At 33.1% G+C, this 26,314-nt stretch overlaps 1 protein-coding gene across 1 annotated transcript; it reads right to left on the bottom strand.

The window, feature by feature from the left end:
- Nucleotides 1-77: 77 nt before the first annotated feature.
- Nucleotides 78-26,314, bottom strand: LOC127551613 (inactive pancreatic lipase-related protein 1-like). Its single transcript, XM_051981503.1, has 13 exons — nucleotides 26,227-26,314; nucleotides 24,288-24,336; nucleotides 23,718-23,872; nucleotides 20,959-21,084; nucleotides 18,839-18,973; nucleotides 17,768-17,876; nucleotides 11,991-12,110; nucleotides 11,744-11,863; nucleotides 10,218-10,336; nucleotides 8,128-8,257; nucleotides 6,543-6,651; nucleotides 2,409-2,573; nucleotides 78-200 (listed from the first exon to the last, which is right to left on the bottom strand). The coding sequence occupies exons 2-13, from the start codon at nucleotides 24,334-24,336 to the stop codon at nucleotides 137-139; spliced, it is 1,401 nt and encodes a 466-aa protein (XP_051837463.1). The 5' UTR covers nucleotides 26,227-26,314; the 3' UTR covers nucleotides 78-136.

The following is a 26,314-nucleotide window of genomic DNA, read 5'->3' as shown; positions in this document are numbered from 1 at the left end:
GCTTTAGTTTATTCCATATTTCAAGGTCTTAAGTTTCCCCATAGAAAGGCACTGACTGAAGTGACATATCCAGGAAATAGATTGATGCAAAATAAAATTTTATTAAGGTAAATGTAGCGATAACATTTGGTCACATTCAACAGGGAGTAAGAGTGAGATAAACATCTTCTTTCACAGTCTCCATACTACAGAAATTATACCTGTGAAGAAAAACATGAATGTTTGAGTGTACACATGTGTACTTTAACAATACTTTGTCAGATTTGTTAGGGTTAAATACAATTTCTGTGCTGTTCTATTGTCTATTAATGGAGGAGACAGAATGTTTTGGAAATGATTTTTTTGATTTCAAAGTATTTCACTTAATAAATGGTCTTGCAGTGTACTTAGTTTCAGGGATAGGGATCTTCTTTCGCCGCAAAAATAAAAAGCTGCTTGAGGAACATAATTTATGCTTCTTTTCTATTCTCTAAAGCCCAATTTTTTCAAACTCTGGTTCCTGACTCCATCTAGACTCTTGTAACTGAATGTGGGATACTGAAATTTGATTTGCCATTAGTAAATATTTTATTTGTATACCTATTTTATATACCTATCTATTTAGGGTCATGTAAAAAACTTCTCCATGGAAAAGTGAAAAGTGAAATAAGTTTAAGAAATCCTGCTCTGCAGTACCTAGAGCAATGATGACCATATGGTAGGACTCAGCAAATGAAAGTGGCTTATTTTACCGAATGACATTGAATATAAATCTTCTCTTGTTCCTGTTCTTGTTTCTTCTAACTCCCTTGTAAGCTTTCTCTTTCATTCCACTTTCCAACTTTTTGATGCACAATTTTTTCATATACTTCTTTACAACTTACATTCTCCTTAATTCTGAGAAAATTGTTTCTTAATCCTCTCAAAGGACATTAATAGTGTTCTGATATCGAAGTCCAACAATTTTTTCTCAGTTTTTATTTTCTTTAACCTTTTCATATTTTTCCCATTATTGACCCACCTCCTGCTTCTTAAAAGCCTCTCTTCCCCTTTGCCTCCACCATTAAGGTATCCCAATTAGGATATATTAATTGTGCTCTCCTAATTAGATCCTCTTTCCTTTCTGGCTATTTCTCTGTCTCTTTTGGTGACTCCTCTCTTCCTTTTGCTTTATGATGATAGATAAATCCCAAAATTCAGTCTTCACAGCATCTGCTACTTTTTCTTTAGATTTTGCTCATTGAGGTCATCTGGCATAGCAAGGTTTTTTGCTAATTTTGGAGGCAGAAGGATCTATTTATCCATGCATTTTAACTTTTCAATTCTGGGTAAATTGCTTAAACTCTTATAACCTCAGTTTTCTCATTTCTAAAAATTCTAAAATTTCTAAAATGAAAATGACATCACAGGTTACTTTGGGGTTCAAATACAAAGTGGTTTAGAAATTTATTTTTTTAAATTTAATTTAAATTTTAATTTAAATGTAAAATTTAGACATTTAAAATTATGAATATTGACCATATTAATAACACTTCTACATTTGCAAAATGATTTTAAATACATTATCTTGTTTAAGGCTCACAACACCCTTATTAGGTAATTAATACCATCCATAATTTAGAAATAAGAAAACTGAAGGTTGGAAAGGTTAAATGACTTGGTGATTCTTATACAACTAATTAGCAACAATAGGATTTGAATTAGGACCAAAAGTGGCCCCATAATGCATAAAAAACAGACCTGGAGTCAGGAGGACACATCTTTGCAAGTCCAAATCCACTCTTACTAGCTATATGACCCTGGTCAAATAATTTAACTCTGTTTGCCTCAGTTCCCTCATCTATAAAATGAGCTGGAGAAGGAAATGTCAAACCATTCCAGCATCTTTGCCAAGAAAACCCTAAATGGAGTCATGAAGAGTCAGGCACAATTGAAACGGATGGACAACAACAACAACAAGGATTGAATCTATGTCTTCCTGATTCTAAGTCTGATTTATTATTTTTTTTCCACTGCTTCCTTCTACCTATCACTTCTGTATCAATAATTCCTATTTAATTATTTTACATTTATTATATTTTAATAAATGTCCCTTTTCTCTATTTTACAGTACACAGTGAATAGCTTTGTCTTCAAGGACTTTATCATGGATATAAGTCTCATCTTCCTAGCTAGAAGTCAAGAATCACAATTCTCCAGAGAACGTAACACATTATTGCTCTAACTAGAGTGGGTACCTATTAAGTGCTTGACTGATACATTTTAAGGTATCTATCAGTCATTCTTTGCTTGGAGACAAGGTGTAATAAGGACAAGTATTTTCAAAAATTTTTTTGCCTTAATCATTATAGATTTTCTGTGGGCAAATTTTCATTGTAAATGTTTATCTTTCCCAGTATTCTTAAGTTCATATTAATAATCATACATACTCTTTGCCATCATCTGTTTGCACGATGATCTTTGAGGCTCCCACTTTGGGGAAGGTTGGATTGATCACATTGTTATTCCACAGAAATTTGACTTTCTCCAGTTTTCCAACATCGACCTCTACATCAATCTCATTGGAATGAGTAGTTTGCGGTTTGAGTACTCCCCTGGAAAAATAAGAAAAGAGATATTCGTAGTTATAGACTCTAAAGACCTTAGAATGAAATTATATTCTTTATTACTTAGGGCTATCAGCTCATTTTTCAACTGAATTACCAAGTAAATATAGAAAATGGAAAGCTAGTTGTATTTTGATGATGTTAAAATGTAAAAAGACATTTGATTTCTTAAAATCCAAACTATGTCTAATCTGAAGTAGTCTGGTGAGATGTGATAATAATAATAATAATTGCTTGCATTTATATAGTACCTACTATGTACCAGGCACAATGCTAAGCATCTTACACTTATTGATCTCCTTTGTCTCCCTAACACCCCCCCCCCTTCGCCCCAAACAACCCTGGGATGTAAGTGGTATCATTATCTCCATTTTACAGATGTGTAAATTGAGGCTTAATGATTTGGTCAAGGTTGGTCATACCCTAGCAAATATCAAAGATTGGATTTGAATTCAGGTCTTCTTGCCTCCAGGTCCAGGAAATCTATTCATTGTGCCACCTAGTGGCTTCTAAGTCAAAATTCTGAAATGTGAGTTACAAAAATTCAAATTTCTATTTTGCTTTAAGACTCATATAATAGTTTCTTCAGAACAAGCATTGTTGTTGTAAAATAAATGTAAATCTACATTTTATAGATGAAGAAACTGAAGTTCATAGAATTATACAAGGTCAGACAATTATTAAGCACAAGAGATGAGATCTGAACTCCAGTCTCCTGAATATCTGTATTCAATATAATTATCCTAATATCACTTTGACTTTCATTTATTATTTTAAATTCACATTAAAGACTTATAAATAATTACTTTCATATTGTCCTTTTTGCAAGAAGAATAACTACAGAGTTGATAAATTGGCCTCCTCATTAGAAAAGAAAATCTGTTCTACTAAAACATAATAAAACCAAACAGTGGCATTGGAAATAAGACCAAAAAATCCGGCATATATTCACAGTTAATTTTAGTATTTCATTCATTTTGTGGAGGAATTTTAAAATCTATTTAAATGTTAATAGTCTAAATGTCCATAAAACCATATGTTTTAGGAAGGATTTTCCTTACAATAATTTGGTGATTAGAGACTTAATAAAAAAAGGAAAAGAGTATAAATGGCTTGTTTAAGGTCATATAATAAATGTCAGAATGGGATCTCAAGACTAGGTTTTGTAATTTAAAGTTCAATGCTTTTTCTAACATCTAGCTTCATCATTCTAGTCACCTAGTTATCTTTCATTTGGGATACAAATCTTATAGTAGATGGACACAAAATTTTAGAGTGTAATTGACCTGACTGGCCATCTACTTGAGTGATTCAATTCCTCCACAATATGCCTGATGTGATCAGCCAGTCTTTCCTTGAAGTTTCAGTTGATTAACCCAATTAATCCAAACCATACCTGATACTTCCTCCACATTCCAAGCATCTTCCCATCCACTGGCACTTCCCACAGTGCCAGGCCTAGAATAGGCACTCATTAAATGCAAGTTCTTGGTTGTTAGATAAATTTTCCATGTAGAAATTCTAAATTTCTTTCATTGTACTGTAAATTGTTGTTGTTTGTCCTTCTACTTTTTTTTTAACGAAAGTTTTTTTTTTTATTTTCAAAACATAAGCATAATTTTCAACATTCATCCTTGCAAAACCTTTTGTTACAAAATTTTCCCCTTTCTTTCCCCCACCTCCTCCCCTAATCCAATATAGATTAAACATAAGCAATTCTTCTATACCTATTTCCACAATTATCATGCTGCACAAGAAAAAAACATATCAAAAAAGGAAAAAAAATGAGAAAGAAAACAAAATGCAAGCAAATAACAAAAAGGTGAAAATGCTATGTTGTGATCTACACTGAATTCTCACAGTATTCTCTCTGGATGCAGATGGCTCTCTCCACAAAACTATTGGAACTGGCTTAAATGATCTCCTTATTGAAAAGAGCCATATCTATCAGAATTGATCATCATATAATCTTGTTGTGTAAATTGTTCTCCTGGTTCTATTCAATTAACTTAGCATCAGTTATGTAAGTCTTTCTGAGCCTTTCTGAAATAATCCTTTTTATGGATTCATATGACATAATTTATTCAGCCATTCCCCAGCTGATGAGCATCCATTCAGTTTCCAGTTTTTTGCCACTACGAAAAGGGTTTCTAGAAATATGTTTGCACTTGTGGGTACTTTTCCCTTTTTCAAGATCTCTTTGGGATATAAGCCTAGTAGATCTGCTGGATCACAGAGTATACACAGTTTTATAGCCCTTTGGGCATAGTTTCAAATTGCTCTCCAGAATGGTTGGATCAGTTAACAACTCCACCAACAATGCATTAGTGTCCCAGTTTTCCCACATCCCATCCAACATTTATTATGATCTTTTCTTGTCATCTTAGCCAATCTGAGAAGTGTGTAGTGGTACTTCACATTTGTCTTAATTTGCATTTCTCTGATCAATACTGATTTAAAGCATTTTTTTCATATGACAAGAAATGGTTTTAATTTCTTCATCTGAAAATTATCTGTTCATATTCTTTGATCATTTATCAATTGGAGAATGGCTTGTATTCTTATAAATGTGAATCAATTATCTATATATTTTAAAAAGGAGATCTTTATCACAACCCTTGGATATAAAGATTCCAACCTCCCCACCCCCCATCGTATTCTGCTTTCCTTCTAATTTTGTCTGCACCAGTTTTGTTTGTACAAAATCTTTTTAATTTAATATAATTAAAATTATTCATTTTATATTCCATAATGTACTCTAGTTCTTCTTTGGCCTTTCTTCTCAACAGTTTTGAAAAGTAGACTATCCTTTGTTCCTCTAATGTACTTATAGTATTGTTATGTCTAAATCATGAACCTATTTCTACCTTCTCTTAGTATAAGGTGTTAGGTATGAATCAATACCCAGTTTCTGCCATACTAATTTCTAATTTTCCCAACAATTTTTGTTAAATAGTGAGTTCTTGTTTTTGAAGCTGGGGTCTTTGGGTTTATCAAACATTAGATTTACTATAGTCATTAACTATTGTGTTCTATGAACCTAACCTATTCCACTGATCAACTACTCTATTTCTTAGCTAGTAATAAATAGTTTTGATGACTGCTGCTTTATAATATGGTTTTAATGATACAGCTAGACTATCTTCATTTGCATTTTTTTCATTAATTGCCTTGAAATTCTTGACCTTTTGTTCTTCCAGATGAACTTTGTTATTATTTTTTCTAGTTCTTTAAAATAATTTCTTGGGAGTTTGATTGATATGGCACCCTAAATAAGAAGATTAATTTAGGCAGAATTGTCATTTTTATTATATTAGCTCAGCACACCCATGAGCATTTCATATTTTTGCAATTGTGTCCTTCATTCTTGAAGAAAACCATGACATCAAGGAAGGGATGTCATGACAAGTAAGGAAATTGGATTTAAGTGAGGGAGGGTTGTGCAAAGTAATCTGCCTCACTTTCCCTTCCTATGTCTATGTATATATAATCAGGATAGTCCTGGATGCAATGGGAGACTTGCATTGTGAGTAAGAATTGTTTTAATCTATGTACTTGCAACTAATAAGTAATTAGGTTAGAATACAGTGCTTTAAAAAACTTGTTTTGATTGATTCTATCCATTGTTTCTAATTCTCACCATCAAGACAAAGCAGGATAAGTATAATTTCTCTTCCATGTGATAATCTTTCAAATGCTTGGAGATAACTGTATCCTCCTTACCTTTCTCACTCTGACTCTTTCTTTGGCCTTTTAACTATCCTGTTCTACTTGTGTATACTCTCTATCTAGTCATTATACCCATGATATAATGCCCAGAACTGAATACCAGATATTCCAAATATTTTCTGCCTAGCACTAAGTATTGCAAGACTATTACCTTATTCCTGAATATTCAAGAACATTTGTATTAATATATATTGAATAATAAAATGTATCACAATATGTGAAACTTACTTAAAGATGCTGTATTGTCTGGTGTTTCCTTTGTTTCCATACAGAGCAACTTTTACCCCACCAGTCACTGTTCTTCCAGACAGAGTGATAGTCACCTTGTATCTCCATCCTCAAGAGAAACAGGAAGATATCTTAATAGATAGACATGGAAGCTAAATAAACCAAAGCTTTGTTTCCATAACATATATGCATATTTATACAGAAATGTAGATCTCTATCTGTATATACTCAGATCAAAATGCATAAGAAGACAATAAGAAATACTTCTTACTTTATTCTGTGAGACTGTTGAATAAAATAAATGTATTGATTTCTAAGAAATTATTTAAAAAGAAGAAAATTCTAACAAGAAAAAGAAATCAGTTTTCCTATCTTGAAATAACTTTAGATATGTACATTTAATGTAAAATGATCAGGTCTTTCATGTATCAGTGCATAAACCCATGGAAAAACTGAATCACCAGTTTCCTTTTAAAAATAAATCTATTACATGGAGGTCTCAATTGTACAGAGCAATGAATTATAAAAACTTCATTGTTGGATTGAACCAGTCATCGTAATTCAGACTGAATATGTATTCTTGTTCCTTTCTTTAAACTTGCTTCATGTAAATGCATGTAGTTATCTTGGTTTTATTTTTAGAAGTTATTCTCCTACCTTTGTAAAAGAAAATATTGATCAGACTATAGGAAATATATTTTGGAACCTTAACAAATTTCTTTGTTGTGAGTAAGAACTAATAAATGGATGAAGTTGTTTATAAATTAAATAAGCCTTTTTGAGAGAAATCCCATGTCTCAATATCTGTGTATACACTTTCCTGTACCTTATATAGGCTCTTTAATATAACATTATATAAACAATTTTTTGAATGAATGAATGGGTAGCCTGAAATAACTCAAATAATGGAAGGTTCTATGATTTCTGCAATGTAAAGAACTCCCAGTACAAGAATTCCTTCCACCAATGGCAATTTGCCTATTGTTTGGAGGGCAAGACCTAGGGAGCTGTATGAGTCAAAAAAAAAATTTAGGTGACTTGTTCAGTATTACATAGCCAGTTAGTGTTCCAATTTAGGATTTGAACTCAGATCTTCCTGACTCCAGATCCAGTTTCCTACTGAATAGGTCATGCTTTCTCTGAAATAAGCAAAGTGATAAAATAAGAAGTTGTGGAAAGCTGGATCAGCCTATGCAAGATACTTGAATTTGCATAGCTATTGTTGATATAATCTCAAAGACAGACAAGCTCCCATCACTATTATCTGTTGTTTAATACAAATTAAATGAACTAAAAAAAGATAATATTTCTGGAGTTACTCAGCTATAGATATCAATTAGTCAAATTGAGTCACATCATTCAATGACCTTAATGGACTGGCTTTTTTTTTCTAGAGCAATTTCTATCCAGGTTATAAAGGATATATTATTGGAGGCATATCAAATTGATTTTTGGAAAATTTTCAGTCACTTAAATGTTCAAGAGCAGCTGTTACACCTCAAGTGATAGGAGAACTATTGATATCCAATAGAATTTAGACTTTATATAGGTTTTAAAGATTGGGAGAAGCCAAATATCAACTTACTAGCAAAGTCACTTGCATCTCCAGTGTTCAAAAAGAATTTTTGTCCTTCTTGACTTGTTTTCCCAGCATATTTATCAGCATAATGACCCATCTGGGGGCAACCTTCTTCTGGACAGGGGAAGCACTTTTGCTAAAGAGGGGAAAAAATGGTTTATCAGAAGATTTTGTCTCTTTATGGTTCACTTTTGTGGTTGAACATCTATAACTTCCAAATATCCTATTTTGATGAGGAAAATTATTTTTAAAAATAAAACCTGACATGAAAATTTGACCTATTAAAACATTACAATCATCTATTTCTTTGAAAATGCTAGAGAAAAAATGGGTTGGTTTGTCAGAAGAGTTTGTCTCTTTGTAGTTGGACATCCATAATTTCCAAACATCCCATTTTGATGAGGAAAATTATTTTAAAAAATAAAACCTGACATAAAAATTTGATGCATTAAAACATTAAAATCACCTATTTCTTTGAACTAAAAGTAGGTATGTAGAATCAGACTAATTCCTTATATGCATTTAACAATCACAGGACTATGTAACCATAATCCTATGTCATTATTTTTGGTACAAGAAAAGAATAATCAGGTTTCATATTTAAGAAAGTAATGGACATTACTCATGAGATGTGATTCTAATTCTGAGTCTTTTTACTAACTGTGCAGCCTTAGAATAACCACCACATGTCCCCACTCCAAATCGATTTCTTCATTTTTTAAAATGAAGAGCTTGGTCTAACGGTTTCTTTCTTTAAATATCCCTTCCAAGGAATTTTGGTAAATACAATGTTAGGTTCTTGAGACCAGGGAGTGTTTCATTTTTGTCTTTATATCTATAGTAGTTTTAGAAGATCCTTAGTTAATTGAATTTGTTTGTTGAATTGAATTGAATTAAGAAGTAAGAAGTTTTACTCAATGTTTGATTCAGACCCAATAGTACTATTGACTGACATGGACACTTATAATCAGGTTTGTTTTGTTCCTCCTTACTGCTTGCTTGCATCACTACCACGACTCCGGCTCCTATGGATTCTCTACATCGATGCTGGACTTTGTCCCCAAATCTCTTTGGCTAAACCCATTACAACTCAGAATTCCTGAGTTCAACTGATCTACCATCTTCAACCTACTTAATAGCAGATATTACAGGCATGCTCTTAATATGCTTGACAATTTGGTTTAGACTTTTCAAACCAGTCTTACTCTTACAAAAGCATTTCTTGGCATACTATTAAGTTAGATTAGTTAAAAACAAAATAAAGAGTTGAGCAATATCATGGTTGTTTAGAGGCACAATTGAGATGATTTGAGGTCCCATGTTGGAATGCATTATGAATTTTCCTACAATATGGTTATCATTTTCTCATTCCTACAATTTTTGGGATTAAACATCATCTTTATTTTCATTGTATTCCTCTCTAGCTCAAAAATTTTTGATGGCTCTTCATCATAAGAAAATTAAGATAGGGACAGCTAAGTGGTGCAGTGGATAGAGTACCAGCCCTGAAGTTCAAATCTGGTCTCAGACTCTTAATAATTCCTGTCTGTATGACCGTAGACAAGTCACTTAAGCCCAATTGCCTCAGGGAAAAAAAAAGTTAAGATACAAAATTTTCTGCTGAGCATACATGTTTTTATTTATCTATTCAATCTTATCTCCTATTTCTCAATCTTGCTCCTTTACTTCAATTGAGTTCCTCATTATTTCTCAAATGTACATTCCAATTATCAAACTTTTTTTTAATGTGATCCCTCACCTAGAGTATTTTGTCCTCTCCTTTCCTCTTAACTAAATCCCACTCATTCTTCAACTAATCCATTTTTCAAGTCCCAACTCCTCCATGAAGCTTTCTTTAGTTACTATGACCCCTATTACTTGTCCCCTTCTCTGAAATCTTATCAGTTGTACCACTCATTTTCACACCTGCATTATTACTATCCCATATTTGTATGTCTGTCTCCTCATCCAAGCCTTTAATAGATACTCTATTCCTATATTTTGAAGTGAGTCAAAATTAATAAATCATGGATTTGTGATTGTGTGATTCCATGACATCCATGACATCCATTGACCTAGACAGAAGAATAACTTACAGTTGTAAAAGCCTTATAGTTAACACAGGGGAATGCAGTGAAACCATCAGGCTCCAGGATGCTATCAGCATAATATTTGTAGCTCCTCAAGTGATTACAAGCCACAAAGTCCCGAGTTCCTGGGAACAAAAGTTCTGGTTATACTTAACAGAATCACATAAAAGAGATTAAATTTGTACATTCTTCAAGGAAAATATCCCAACCAGGATAAAACTAATGAGGACTCTAGAATCAGCCCTAGATTTTATAGCCATCATTCTTGGACATAAATTATAAATTGGATTTCATGATAAAATTTATGCCTCGTGTTTACTATAGTAAAATCTACAGAGGACTGAAATTCAAGTAATCATCCCAAGGGATTTGTTTTAACAACATATTTACAATTGCAAATAATTTTATTTTTTTTTAAATTTTAAAACAGTGTATCACCAAAAAGAATATAAAATATGAATAAAATCAACTAAACTTGCTTAACATTTAATTTAATAAATATCAGTACATAAAATACCATAGCAACTTCTCAGTCATTTTCTTTGAGTCTCTCTCAGAACTTGCTTCTTATTCATGTTTCCTCATATTTAATCTCGGTAGCTCCTATGCCATTTTTATAATGCTGCTTTTCTTTTTCCATAATTTAATAAAGATTTTCACATATTTCTTTGTCTTCTTCATACCTACACATTGATCATAATGGCATTACAGAATTTCATTCTTTACTGAATGAACAATGTAGTTAATCATTTCCTTATTATTGAACATTTATATTGTTCTTTGAACAGATAGCTTTTTTGTTTTTGTTTTTGAGATTGTTTTCAGGCTATGAGTAGTAGTTTAGCATACTGGTTTGAGAAAAAGACTTTGAAGACAAGGAAGATTTAAGATCAAGTTTTATCTTTGATACATATTGGTTTTGTTATCCTGGGCAAGCTATTGAAACTCTCATTGCTCTAGGGGGCAACTCTCTATGACTATATATTGCAGAGTAGATGTGATGATCTGCATCTGGTAGAGAAAGTTTGCTCACTCAGGAATTCTCTATATAAATGAAATCATGTCCTTATTCTTTGTAGGATATATTTGTAATTATCGATTATATATTGATTATAATTATGAGATTTTACAAGTCATTTAGATGCAGCTTGGCAAAATTTTGAAATACTTGTAATCTAATTAAATGATTAGTTTTTTTGTAAAATTATAAAATTTTAATTATGATCGCAATTTTTATGTATATGTTTTTAATTAAGAAAATTATCAAATAATACTTCAAGACACAGAGAAGTAAATATATTCATGATTTTTTTTCTCTGCCACTCTAAACCATAATGAAAAAAAATAAGTTTAACTTGGCAGTATAAAGAAACAAAAAACTATGTTCTTACACAAATAACAATAAAAAACCTAATGCAAAGTTCTGTATTGGTAGGTAAAATAAAACACATAATACTTTTTTTTTTTTTACCCACGGCCAAAGATATTGGATAATTTTTCTTCAATGGTTATTATTTCCCAAATAGGCTTACCGGCCCAGATGCCATCTATGTCCACAATCTGTGAGAGGATGTTCTTCTTACATCCAGGCATTTCCTTTCCTCCATTTGGAAAGAAATCGAGATGACCAACTAGTTCAGTTGTTCCAAAACCTGAAGCAATCAGGGAAGGACAAGAAAATCAAAACTTATGGCTCTAGAGTTAACAATCACTCTGGTAACAAAATGTGCCAAAATTGACTATAGGGAAAATATTGGAACATAGTGAATGAAGGCTCACCCAAATTAGGGATCAAAGGAGCTGAATCAGTGTGAATCACATCAACAAACAGAGCATCGCTAGCATCCAGCCTAACTTCTTCTGGGGCACCTTCAAAAGAAGACTCTGCAGGATCTAATCCTAAAAGAAATATTTATATATACATCTAGTTAATTCAACCCATCTCAATAAAACAAACACAGTTAGTGCCTACTATGTCAGATTCAAACATTAACACAAACATTTCTGCCTTCAAGGAGTTTTATTTTAGCTATATGTAAATTTATGGGTTTGTGAGTGGGACAGGTATAAGAAAGGGTAAATATCTATAATCACATTACCATACTTGATGGGGGAGAGGGTGTAATGATATGAATGGCCCTAAAGGAAAGGAAATCAAATATATTTATATTTGACTTTGTGCTTCATTGCTAGATTTTGTCTATTCATCAAATTTAACTTGATGAATAAATATTGTGAATTTCTAAAATAAAATATGAGAATAAATTTTATATTTTCCTCTTTTTATATTATTATCATCACTTTTGGAGGAAGAAAGGAATGATTTTTTTGTTTTTCAGATTCCTTTTCTTTTCAGCAAGAGCTTTAATGAGCTGCAATCTGAAAACTATCTCAAAGTAGTTGAGGAGTTTTACAAATGATCCCTTTTAATGAAGATGCAATTCTTATTCAATGAAGATGCATCATGTAATGTGCTTTTATAACAGGCTGGGAAAAGGATATAATATGAAGTTGTTTCTCTAAGCTACAGTTGATATGATAATGCTTTACATCTTAAAATGCTTGCTTTATAGGAATTAATTAGTTGGCTTTTCCTCTCTTTCATTTTAGATTTCATAGTAAACTCCAATTCAACAAGGATTTATTCATCATCTATTATATTTAAGGCTCTGTTCTAGGAATTGAGGATGCAAAGGTAAAATGAAAATCCATAAAAGGAAGTTAAAAGTGGATGGATTACATTCCAAGATGCACATCCAAGTCCATGGAGTACATTTCACCAAGCTTTCATAGCCTAGACTGAAATTCGTGGAATGAGAGTTTCTAAACTAGAAAGAAACACAGTGATTATTAGCCTATTTCCCTCATTTAACAGCTGAAGAAACTGAGGCACAGGAAAGATTTGTCTGTTATTATAGGAAACATGTTGGTTAGGAGTTAGAAGAGCTAGGTTTGGACCCCTGGAATATGGCAAAAACTAATTAATTTTACCAAGGCTTAGGTATTTTACTTATGTAGTAGAGGTAATAACAACAAATACTACTTACCTCACACAATTATTTTGAGTAATGTGTTTTGTAAACCTTAAGGTATCATAGAAGTTTGAGTTATTATTATTGCCACAAACAAATCACTGTAAAAAAGCAAAGCCAATATTTGAATCCAGGTCTTTTGATTCTTATTTAGTGTTGTTTTGTGGTCACAATATCTTGGCTTTTGTGTTCACTATGTTAGCAGTGCTATCAGGGTGCAAAATTTCTTTGCTTTATACCCTTCTTCAGAGGCTACCAGCAATTTTTATATCTTGAATGGGAAATCTGAAATAAACTTTAGAAGACTAATTCAGTTAAGGAGAAGGGAAAGGAGAAAAAATGAGACTGTCGCAGGCAAAAACTCTTTGGTCACTGCAAAGGTATTCTTCATACTACTCTGGGTCCTGGAAAAAGGTTAGCTTAGAATAATTACTCAGATGGGAAAATGGGGAGTAGTCTCTGATAAATTTCTATATCCTGAAATGAAATACTCCCACTGTGCTTCCCCCCCATCTCTTTAAAAAATACATTATTTCTTTTAAATATTCTTTTCAAATTTTGAGTTCTAAATTCTCTCCATCTTTCTTACTCTCTCCCCTACCCACTGAGAAAGCAAGCAATACGATATTAATCATACCTATGAAATCATGCGAAATGAGTTTCCACATTAGCCATATTTCCTGAAGAAAACCCAAATAGGAAAGCGAGAACATTATACTTTAATTTATACTTAAAGTTCAGTGGTTCTCTCTCTGGAAGTGGATAATAATTTTTGATCATAAGCCCTTTGCCCTTGTTTTGGATCATTTTAGCCAAATCTTTTACATTGATCATGATTTTAATATTGCTATTACTGTGCACAATAATCTCCTAGCTCTTCTCACTTCATTTTGCATTAGTTTATATAGGTCTTTTTTTCTGAAACCTTCCCCCTTGTCATTTCTCCCAACATACTCCATCATAATCATATACCACAACTTATTTAGTCGTATCCCAATTTATGAGAATCCTCTTAACTTCCAATTCTTTACTATCACAAAAAGATCTCCTATAGATATTTTTGTACATTTATGCACTATTTATTTTCCTTTGATCTTTTGGGATACAGATCTAGTAGAGACATTGTTGGCTCAAAGGGTAGGTACAGTTTTATAGCCCTTTGGTTATATTTTCAAATTGTTCTCAAAAATGGTTGGACCAGTTCACTACTCCATGCCTATTTTTCTCCTTATCTCTTCTAGCATTTGTTAATTTTAATAGATGTGAGGTAGAATCTCAGAATTTTTTAAATTTTATTTTCTTCAATTAATAATGATTTAGAACATTTTTTTTTTCATATTACTATATATAGTCCTAATTTCTTTTACATAAAACTGCCTGTTTATATCTTTTGACCATTTATCAATTTGGGAAAGAATCTTATTTTTATAAATTTGACTCAGTTCTATACCCTGTATATATTTGAGAAATTAAAACTTTTATCAGAGAAATTTTCTCTGCAATTTTTTGATATTACCTTGTTGTCTGTGTACTTTTTAGCAAAATGTATTTTCCCTGATTAGCTCTTTTAATTAGGTCTATTTTTGATTTTGCATTGTCTGAGATCATGATTGCTACCGCTGCCTTTTTTTTTAGTTTAGCTGAAGCATTTTACATTCTCCTCTAGCTTTTTATTCTAATTCTGTGTATCTTTCTTTTCCAAGTGTTTCTCTGGTAAATAACTTATTTTGAATTCTGATTTCTAATCCATTCTTTTTATGATGAGCTTCCTTTTTATGGTGAGCCCATTCCTATTCACAGTTATGATTATTTTCCCCACCATTTTGTTATATTGAGTCTGTCTCTCTTTTAATCTTGTCCTTCCTCAAAAGTCTATTTTGCCTCTACACCATACCTTAATCTGCCCTGAATTTTATTATCCATGCCCCCACTTTATTTCACCCCTTTCCCCTCCTATTTTTCCCTGTTGGCTAAGTTACAGTTTTATACACAATTTAATGTGTGCATGCATGTATATAAATTATGTGTGTAATATATTATGTATGCATATGTGTATATATATCATTATTACTCCCTCTTTGGATTAATTCCAATGAGATTGAGATTTATGCATTGCCTGCCATCACATCTCTTCATTTCCCCTTTCTCATAAAAGATCTTCCTTGTATACCTTTTTTATGTGGGGGAAATGTCCCCATGCTATCTCTCCCTTTCCTTTTCTCTAGTGTATCTCTCTTTCTCATGGCCTCATTTTTTGGGGGAGATTATTCTACAAAATCATTTCACATTCATGATCTCTGTCTTTGTAAACTGCTTTTAATTGTTCTAATAATGGTAGAATTCTTGAGTTAAATGTATCATCTTCCCATAGGAATGCAAACAATTTAACTTAGTTGAGATTGTTATTATTATTCTTTCATCTTTACCTTATTATATTTCCCTTGAGTCTTGTGTTGAACATCAGATTTTCTATTCAGTTCTGGTATTTTCATCAGGACTGCTTGAAGGTCCTCCATTTCATTAATTATACATTTTTTTCTCTTGAAAGATTATACTCAGTTTTTCTGGATAGGTTATTCTTGGTCATCATCCTAGCTCCTTGGCCTTCAGGAATATCATATTGAAAGTCTTCTATTTTAAACTATCATGTAATTCTAACTGTGGTTCCACAATATCTAAATTGTTTCTTTCTGGATGCTTCAAGTATTTTCTTTTTGACATAGAAGCTCTGGAATTTATCTGTAATATTTCTGGGAGTTTTCATTTTGGGATCTCTTTCAGGAAGTTGTTGGTGGATTCTTTCAGTCTCTGTTTTGCTTTCTGTACCTTAAGATATTGAGGCAGTTTTCCTTGATAATTTCTTGAAATATGATAAATAGACTCTTTTTTATCATGGCTTTCAGATAGTGCAATAATTTTAAAATAATCTCTCTTCAGTCCATTTTCTAGAACAGTTGTTTTTCCAATGAGATATTTTACATTTTCTTCTATTTTTTCATTCTTTTGATTTGATTTTATTGTTTCTTGATCTCTTGTGGAATTATTAGCTTCCACCTGTCTAATTCTAATTTTTAAGTAATTATTTTCTTCAGTGAATTTTTTGTGCCTCTTTTATCATTAGAACAATTTGGTTTTTTCTTTAAGGTACTATATTCTACCATATTTTTTTTCTCTTTAACTAAGCTGTTAATTCTCTTTTCATAATTATCTTGCATCATTCTCATGTCCTTTCCCAATTGTTCCTCCCCCATTCCTCTCTTTTTAAAAACTCTTGCAAGAGTTCTTGTTGGGCTCATGCCCAATTAGCATTTTTTTTGAGGCTTTGATTATTGTTACCTTATTTTTTAAATGAGTTTATGCCTTTTTCTTCCCTGCCACTATAGTAGCTTTTTATAGTCAAATTATTTTATTGTTATTTGCTAATTTTTATAGTCCATTTATTGACATTGAATTTTATGTTAAAGTTTGGCTCTACTCACCTTAGGTAGGCAGGTACTATTTTAAGCTACTGACTTTATTGTGGTGCTGTTTTCAGAGTTAGGTCTTGTGATCTGCAAGTTTTTGGTCCTTCCAAGGTAGAGTTATCCTGAGAGCACTGCTCTTCTAATCTGTACTCCACACAGGAGGGACTCCTGGTAGCCTTTAGCAACAAGCACTAGAACTCTCTTTGCCTTGGAACTATGACCAGGGCCCCTTCTCCTTCTGACTGATCCTCAGAACTCCTCACTGCTCTGCCCCAGAAATGTGTCTGGATAGTAGAATTTCCAATTAGTGCTCGCTGTAGCCAGTGCCAATAAAGGGTCCCCTGCCATTTCTTTCTAACCACTTGACTGATCCCCTTATTGTTTCTGAGCCTAGACTTCCCAATGCTGCTGGAATCCCCAAAGTTTTCTACTGACCTTCTAAGATTTTTTAGGCTGGAAAAATGTCTCACTTTGACCATTTTCTTGGCTCTGCTGCTCCAGAATTTGATTTGAGGTGTGATTTTAAAGTTGTTTGGAGGGTAATGTTGAGAGAGTTCAGCTGAGTTGCTACTAATCTTCCATTTTTGCTCAATCTCCCTCTCTCTACTATCTCACTTTTCCAAAATATCTCCTGTAACAGTAGGGACTTGATCCATTCCAACCACAACGGTATTAATTTAAGTTTGTTTTGCTTATTCTTTTATGAAAATCAGCTCCTGAAAGCATAACAAATTGTGGAGGAAAGAGATATAGCAGCACAATGGAAAATCTGAGACTTTCATGGACTCACAGGAGACAATACAAAATTTATATTAGAATGAGAAAAGAGACAGAGTAAAGAAGAAAAAGTAAATAAAAAAAGTTATGAAAGCTACACATATTTATAAGGACCAAACATTTTAAAATTTGTGGTTCCCTAAAATATTTATTCTTTACATAATCTACTTTGCCAAAAATAAAAGAAACGATTCTCTTTGAAAAATAAAGTGGCATTTAAATTGTCCAGTGGCCTTTGCAGTGCTTTGTGATGAACCAGGGCAATATCATCAGTCCCACCTACCTGTAATTCTGCTCAGACCAGGTATCCTTCGCCCAGCCTCTCCAGCTGCATGAGCTCCTATACTGTGGCCAATGATGTGGATTTTAGAAGGTGGATACTGATAGTTGGTCTAATGGAAAAACACATTTTCAAAAAATGAACTCATTAGGTTCCTGCCCATGTTGATTACAGAAATATTCCCCACCTTTGGCAATGGGAACTATTTGTCAGGGATGCTATGATTTCATGGCTGTATGCCCTTGGACTTCTGCAAGATCCCCTTGATACAAACTATGACTTTGACTTGCTCTGGGGCTGTTTGACCATTGGCCAGAGCTGGTTAAGACCAGTGATTTCTCCTTATGGTCTCATTTCTCTGGATGAAGCCCATTCATTTTTGTAATAAAACATAATGAATCTTGGGCCTTTGGGTGCCCTTTTGCTGTGAAAGAGAACATTTGGTATCTATAGACATAGGAGATTGTGGTCGGTTAAATCACAAAAATAAGAGCCTGGGGTAGAAAGAAGTCACTGAAGTGATTCTGACATGATATGGTAGTGACAAAAGAAATTCTCAACCCCACTAAGTAAAGGGCACAACATTATTCATCTCTATTTGATTTATTCCTTTATAGAATTCTTGGCAAAGTCTGTTTGGAAGGGCAACAATAGAGTTGTTGTTTAGAGGTTTGACTTTTCATAGTCCCTTTGTCTTTCTTGAAAAAGACACTTGGAGTGATTTGAAATTTCCTTCTCCAACTCATTTTGCAGCTGAGGAAACTAAGGCTAACAGATTCAATGACTGGCCCAGGGTTATACAACTTATGTCTGATGCCAAATTTGAACTTGGATCTTCTTGACAACAGACTCAGCATGCTGAGCCATCTAGCTACATATTCAGTATAATACTGTGTTTATTTAACACCTCCTATGGACAAGGCAATGGTTTTATCAACTGGGATTATAAAACCTAAAAGCAAAACAATCTCTTCCCTCAAGAAGCTTATATTCTGTTGTAGAGACATAACAAGGAAGATCTGGTTTACACAAAATAATGAATGCGGCACACGGAATGAACACATTTCTACTTACTGAAAGAACTTTAATCATTTTAGCAACTTCAGCCCCTACAACACGGATGTTGTTTGCAGCCTGGGAATAAGTAGTCTGGGAGCCCCCTTTCCAATCTACACAGATGCAGTTCACTTCTTCCACTTGAAACATATTCTAGGGTTGGGATATAAAATGAAAAATCCTTAAGAAGAAGCATTAGTGCAAAGATCATTCAGTTTTCTTACTGAAAACCCAAAATCCGACCGGAGCCACAACATCCCAGTGCAACTCCTATATACAGGGAATGGGAATCTTCCAACAGGCTTGAAGGGCATTTCCTTTGTAAATTTTTAAATGAATAGGCTTTTATCATTGTAGTTATAGTAACTAATAAGTAGCAATATCTCATGTGGAAACATATTCTGTGAAAGTTTTTATATCTAGTAGAATTGAATAGGTCCAGCACAGAATACATTATTTCACAAGAAATACTTCTCCAGAGATATCCAAGGAATTGATGGGTCCTCAGCAGCCCTACCTCATAAGACATCCAACCTCACAAGGTTAAAATGGGGCATATTTCCCCAAAAAAATCAATTTAGCATCATTCTTTGCAAATATATATGATACTCATATGTGCTATTCTATCATACCAGGGAAATAAAAGCATTGATATATGTGGAGGAGCTGGAGAATCTCATCTATCACACCATATAAATAGCACACTTGTTTCACTGGGATGGGAGCAGGTACAAAAAGATGAATCACTGGAAAAAACTATGTCCTTAGATTCAAGATCTTTGGTTTTATGCACATGTAACTTTCCTGCTTCCAATACCCATTTCAGGGATGGATAGAGTTATTAATGGATTTGAGGAACATAGCATTATTGAATTGGCTATTTAAAAAGCAGAAAAAGGGTACTGCATTACAAAATCAAGGTACTGCATTACAAAAAAAAAAAAGTTATTTATATCTTAGGGATAGTTTTTCTTTTTGCTGCTTCTTCTTGCAAGTAATGTGTTTGTTATGCTTATGCAATGGTTTATGCCATAGAATTTTACCAGATTGTATCTTCTTTCTTTTAACCCCTCATCGCTCATAAAATCAACATAGTTTTGGGTTTCCTCTCATTCAAATGACATTCAAATCCCCCTTATTGTAACAAGAACTGACCCAAATGGGGAAAAATAATGATTATATTATTCTTCAACATGAGTAGAACTCATAAGACAGAAATTAAAACTGTTTATAAAGAAAATGACTTCCTTGAATAAAAATGATTTTCACTGATGATAGACACAGAAAACACAGAGCTTATGCTACTTTGCATTTCAAGCTTCTGAAGAAAGATCAATAAAATGAGAAAATAATCACCATAATAACAAATCATATTAATATAACATTTTAAGGTGGAAAAGCTTACATGGGTAAAAAAAATTACTTTTTATTTGCTTTATGTGATCCTGAAAACATATCAGCAAACTTATTTTGGATAAAATAAATAATTTTAAATTTTAAGAAGAAACTTACTATTTAAAGAAAATTTGAGCTACATAATCTTGTCAAGTGAACAATCACATGCCGTCCTCCCAAAGCATGTTTTTGTTATCATTTCCTATTTGCCTGTGTTTACATAATCAATATGGAGCAGAGACATTATTTGAACCCAAGTGTTCCTGACTGTTTATTCACACACACACACACACACACACACACACACACACACACATATTATAAATTGTATAGTAAATATTTCTGAATATTCATTCAGTTATATATGCAATACAAATTCTTAACATTCTAAAATTCCTAATCTCCTCCCCAAAACAATCTCTTTTGTAAATTTGAATTATCACTTAACTGAGTCATTTAAAAGAATTTCCTATTTAAAGATTCTGTCTGTCTGTCTGTCTCTCTCTCCATATATATATGTATATATATGTATACACATATATATAGTTCATTTCCAAATATTATATACTATATTTTATATATATATGTACATATATATATATATATTTGATACAAATCAGATATATGTGTGTATACACACACACACATACACATATATATATATATATAGAATTTCTTTGGAAACTAACTAGAGTGACTTGAACATATGGTTAAGGGAATACAGAAAAGGATCTGCCTTATACCTTGCACATATTTAACAGCCAGTTTTCTTCTCCTTTGTCTATGTAGCCATGGATAATGAAACGAGTCTTCCGGTCTGTTTTGAAATTTGAATCCTCAATGGTGGATGGTTCTGATGATTGCAGTGTCTGTGATTTAAAAAAAAAAAAAAAAAGCACCAGATATTATTTTTGGTCTTAAACAATTTATGTGGTAGTTCTCAATATGAGTAAAGTCAGTTCAATTTGAAATAATAAATGCCTACTGTGTGCTAGGCATTGTGATAATTTTTTTACAAATGTTGTCTCATTTGATCCTCACAACAACCTTGAGAGATATTATTATCGTCATTTTATGGTTGAGAAAATTGAGGCATACAGGGCTTAGTGATTCACCCAGGTTCTCACAACTACTAAGTGTTTGAGGCTGGATTTGAATTCATGTCTCCCAGACTTTAGATCTGCCATTCTAATCCACTGTGCCACCTATCAAATTATATTATAAAAAAGAGTTTATTGTCTGGGGGATGATATAACACAGAAAATTATAATATACAATGATGGTGCATTTGGAAGCAGCAAAACAGAGTTTCATCAGAGGTCTGGAGTAGAATGTAACCAAGAGAACAGGAGAGAGATCAGAAGATCATATAGTGAAGACTACAGTGGACTTCAGATTCAATTCCTTCATTTTGCAGATGAAGAAAATCAGAGATTACATAAATTACCCAAGTCATATAGGTGGTAATGGTGGGCATTAATATTCCATGTAGTCAAATCAAGGGACTATACCCCATAAAGCCTTTTTCAGTCCTTCACTCTTTTGGGCAGGCCACATTGTATTTATGTGAGACCAGTCTCTCCCTTTTAGAGTAGGGAAATGTCAATTCAATGTGTCAGCAAAAAGTTGCATAGGCTATGATCAATGGCATCTCTTTGTCATTTCAGTGAAGGGAAGAAAACAGTTGATGAGAGAAGAGTGAACTTAAATTTGTATCTAGGGAAGCAAGATGCTATGAATATTGAAGGAGAGATGGGAAAAAAGGACATCATTTCCTGTCTTCTAGGCTACAATTTGTGGGTGCTATCATAACCCTGGAACCTGGATTCTCTGATTTCTGACCCACAAGTCTGAAGATATGTTCTAGAATTATGGGTATCCACTTTTAATTTTTATGCACATGGTTCTCAAACTATTCATTTTGTCCTAATTTTTCTCCTAACCTCATTTTTCATGACCTCTTGGATATATCAAAAGAAAGTCCCATGGATATCTTAAATGTGGAATGTTCAAAACTAAACTTACCATAATCTCCCCTAAACCCTTCATTTTTAACTTATGTTCCTATCACTGTCAAGAGCAATACCATTTTTTCTGGTCAGCCGGTCTAACAACTTAGGCATCCTCTCCAATACTTCAGTCTCCCTCACTCCCTCTTATCCAATCTGTTGCCAAGGCCTATTGATTCTACATTAGCAATATCTTTTGTACATATCCTCTCTGCCCCTGACATTTCCACTCCCTTTGTGCAGCCCCTTCTCACTTCATACCTGTTCTATTGCAGTAGTCTTCAATTAGTCACATCTCTCCTCATTTCAGTGTTTCTTTCATTCAGCTATCAAATCGCTTTCTCTAAAGCAAAGGTCTGACTATATTACTCTGCTATTCAATAAATTCCAGTAACTCCCTAATAGGATCAAATATAAAATTCTATTTGTCTTTTAAAATCCTATTTAAATTAGCTACTTTCATCCTTTCTAGTCTTCTTCTACCTTATTCCCATGTTCTCTGCAATCCAGTGACATTGCTGTTTCTATAATAATATGATAACAAAATGAAAATAACAACCAGTATCCACAGAGCAATTGTCCAGTGGTTTATGAATATAAATGAAAGTGCTATTATGATCTCCTTTTTTACAGAAGAGGGAAACTGAGGCAGACTTGTTCAGTTAAGTGAATTACCTGGGATTATAAATCCTTTAGGCATCAAAGTTTAACTTAGAGTTTCTGATTTCAGGTCCAGCAGTCTTTCCATTGATTCCCTTTTACTGAACTAGCTATTCCTTCTATAAAACACTCTATAGCATAAAGTCTATGAATTTTCACTGAATGTTCTTGATACCCCAAAAGCTCTCTTTCTTGGCTTTCATGATTTTCTTCAAGTTTCAGTTAGAATCCTGCCTTTTGTAATAAGTCTTTCCTGGCTTCCCATAATGTTAATATATTCTCTCTAAAGTTATCTCAAATTATTACACATATTCTTTGTTTGTACATAGCTTCTTTATTTATTATCTCCCCATTATATTAAGTTTCTTGAGGGACTGTTTCTGACTTTATATTTTCAATGGTTTGAACAGTGCCTGGCATATAGGAGGTGTTTATTAATTGTTGAGTGATTCACTGACTGATCTTTGGACAGATGTGAAGACAGAAAAATCTATGGTGCTGGACTAATATCATTTAATGAATGTTTATTAGATTGTATTGAGTTTTGCCTTTCATTACATTCCCAGCACTTAGCATAGTGCCTAGGACACAGAGCTTGTGCTATGCTGACATACCCTTTGAGGATCTCAATTTACTCCATAACACATTGAAGTATCAAAGAAGCACTTTGATGATATAAAAGAATGATAATCATAATATGAAATTTTCCCTTATTTTATTGTAGTTTTATATTTTCATTGTTTGCCTAAAGGACAGCTTCCAGGAAATTCAAATTAAGTTATTAACTCTATTGGATGAAGCACATGTAAAATTAAAATAACCATAGCTCTTACTTGAAAGAAGTTTGGATTTTCATTTGTGTAGAGCAGAAAGCGGGTGTTGATCTTTTCTGGACTCCAGGGTAAAACTTTAAGTGGTCTTGTTATGGTTCCACCCCAAGGTTCATCATCCGGAAAGCATCCAAGTTCATCATAGCAGACTTCCTTTCCTATAATAAGTGAATTTAAAATTAAGTCTTAAATATTTAAAGAGAAAAGTTTTTTGTGTGTCTGTGTGACTGCTGGATGGGATTGGACTCTCTAGAAGCTGGAGTCAATTCCTGGCAAAATGATGAAAAACTCTCCTCTCCTTCCTTTTGTCTTCAAAACCGTAGCCCAAGACATCATCTAATTGTGGACATGTCAAATCTAAATGGAAGTACTAAGCATTGAGGAAGGCAGGATGATTAAAAACAGTAAAGTCTCTTACATTTCCTGAAATCACTTCTTACAGTGCTGTCTTCCCTATCCAGAATAGAGGCAGCCAGTATAATACAATTCTGCTCTGGTGGCAGTAAGATATATGATATTGAAGCTGAGGCTATTTTGGTCAAAACTTGCTTGGTTTAAATTATTGTTTCTTACCTCTGACTGTGCCCAGGAGGAGAAGAGTGACAATCGAAAGCCCCAACATCTAAACCAATCAAGAAATATTCAATTGAATTTCATTAGAAAGGTTATCAGAAAAATATAGGAATTCATAAGTTTTGATATCTTATAATAATAATTCACACATGACAAGACAAAGATTCTCAATTTTTTTTCCCCAACAGCTATATTAAAACAAAACAAAACAAAACAAAAAAAAAACCAAACAACTTACCATGGTAGAATATTCAGGGCCTTTGTACCAATAGGATCAAATGCCAAAGTCCTTTTATACCTGGATTTTATCATTTGGACATAATTCATGGGAAAAAAAGCATCGTGGAGATAGACTATAATGTGTGTATTTCACATTTTAATCTCTACAAATACACAAGACAAGGTCAATAATAGTGGTCAAAGTTTTCCATGAAGTTCAACTGTGGGAAAGCAAAGGGTGTTTTATTAATATGGGAAAGTATGGAACTTTGAGTAAAGGTATTGTTGATAAAATGTATCCTGCTTTCAGTCTAAGCATGATAATAGTCCTAATTGTTTAGTACTTTCTGTGTGTGTATACATGTGTGTTATTTATGGAAATTCCCTTAAATCCTGATATGAAAGAAAAATTATCAATGAAATAGTACATTTAAATAGGTGTGCTGTGGGAATTCTAAAATTCAGGTGGCTAAATCAAATTTCTCTTGTGTGGATCACTCTATGGTACTTTGCAATTTAGGAAAATTGAGAATCTTCCCATTTCAGAATTGAATGGAACTTCAATGGCATCATGCCCAAATTATACTTGAAAGTGAATTCCTTTTATAACATACACGACATGTCAGCTTTGGTATGATAATATCCAAGAGGAGATGTATATAGCCTGTGATATTTCAAAGTAGCCCCATTCTCTTCTTAGATCATTCTAATTCTACAGTAGTCCCTCTACATTAAGCCTCTACATCATTTCTACTCATTGATTCTAGATTTGTTTCCTGGGAACATGCTGCACTAATCCAATTCTTTTACTCAAATACTTGAAGACAAATATCATACATAATCCTCTCCTCCCCAGGGCTTCTCTTCTCCAACTTAAACGTCTCCAATTCCTTTAACTAGTTAGTCAGTTAATAAGCATTTTTTAATGTGTTCAGAGCACTGTACTAAGTCCTGGAGTAACAAAAAAAGACAAAATTCAATTTAATAAACATTTATTAAGTGCCTTCTATGTGCCATGTACTGCATTAAGTGCTGGAGATAGAAAGAGAGGTAAAAGATAGTCTGCTGAAGATCTTATTTTTCCTTAGATATTTTCAAGTTTGCAATTTCATATGCAATAATTTTCTTAATTATATTATGTTATGGAAATGCTTGTTTTATTCAATGAATTAAAAATAAAAAGACAGAATCTGCTATCAGAGAACTCATAGTTTAATGGGAAAGATGACATGCAAACAGCTATCTATGAACAAGATACTTACAGGACAAATTAAAGATAATCAGTAGAGAGAAAACATAACTAGATTGCCAAATTCACATAACACAATTTTCCTTAAATTTTTGTATATTTTTGATCATCCATAACAAACAGTATTTTATACACTCAAACTCTTTGCAATAATCAAAACACTCCATTAATTTCTTGAGGCATAGTTCAGTTTCAAGAAAAATGGGTGGGTTGTCACAAGATTACTCTGAAGCACAGAAACGATAATTAATGATGCTGAACAACCAATATTCCTTTAATTGGTGAAACCTCTTCCAGAAAGGAGAAAGAATGTCCTGAACTCACATTAACCACTAGAATTTGGAAATTTTCACTCTTTTCTTGATTCAAGGAAATATTGTTTGGTTTAGTATGGGGGTAGAGAGACTAAAAGGGGAACTCATAGCAAAGAAGAGAAAATTTACCTAAAAGACAGATGGGACCAGCACTTACCCAGTGGACCTGGAAAGAGGAGAAAAGGTTTCTGAAGGCTAGAAGAGCTCCTGCTCTTCTGTTGCAGCAGATTTAACAGCAGCCAAAG

Source organism: Antechinus flavipes, chromosome 2 (genome assembly GCF_016432865.1).
Source record: "Antechinus flavipes isolate AdamAnt ecotype Samford, QLD, Australia chromosome 2, AdamAnt_v2, whole genome shotgun sequence".
NCBI lineage: Eukaryota > Metazoa > Chordata > Mammalia > Dasyuromorphia > Dasyuridae > Antechinus > Antechinus flavipes.
Note: the sequence above shows the minus strand (reverse complement) of the source record. Positions and strands in the feature narration are given on the sequence as shown.

Coding starts and splice junctions, on each gene's coding strand:
- LOC127551613 (XM_051981503.1), bottom strand. CDS start 24,336: ATGTTGGGGCTTTCGATTGTCACTCTTCTCCTCCTGGGCACAGTCAGA. Junction 8,258..10,217: donor ACTATAAGGCTTTTACAACT/GTAAGTTATTCT, acceptor TCCCCTCTTTAG/CAAAAGTGCTTCCCCTGTCC. Junction 6,652..8,127: donor AGATGCAAGTGACTTTGCTA/GTAAGTTGATAT, acceptor GTTTCTCTTGAG/GATGGAGATACAAGGTGACT.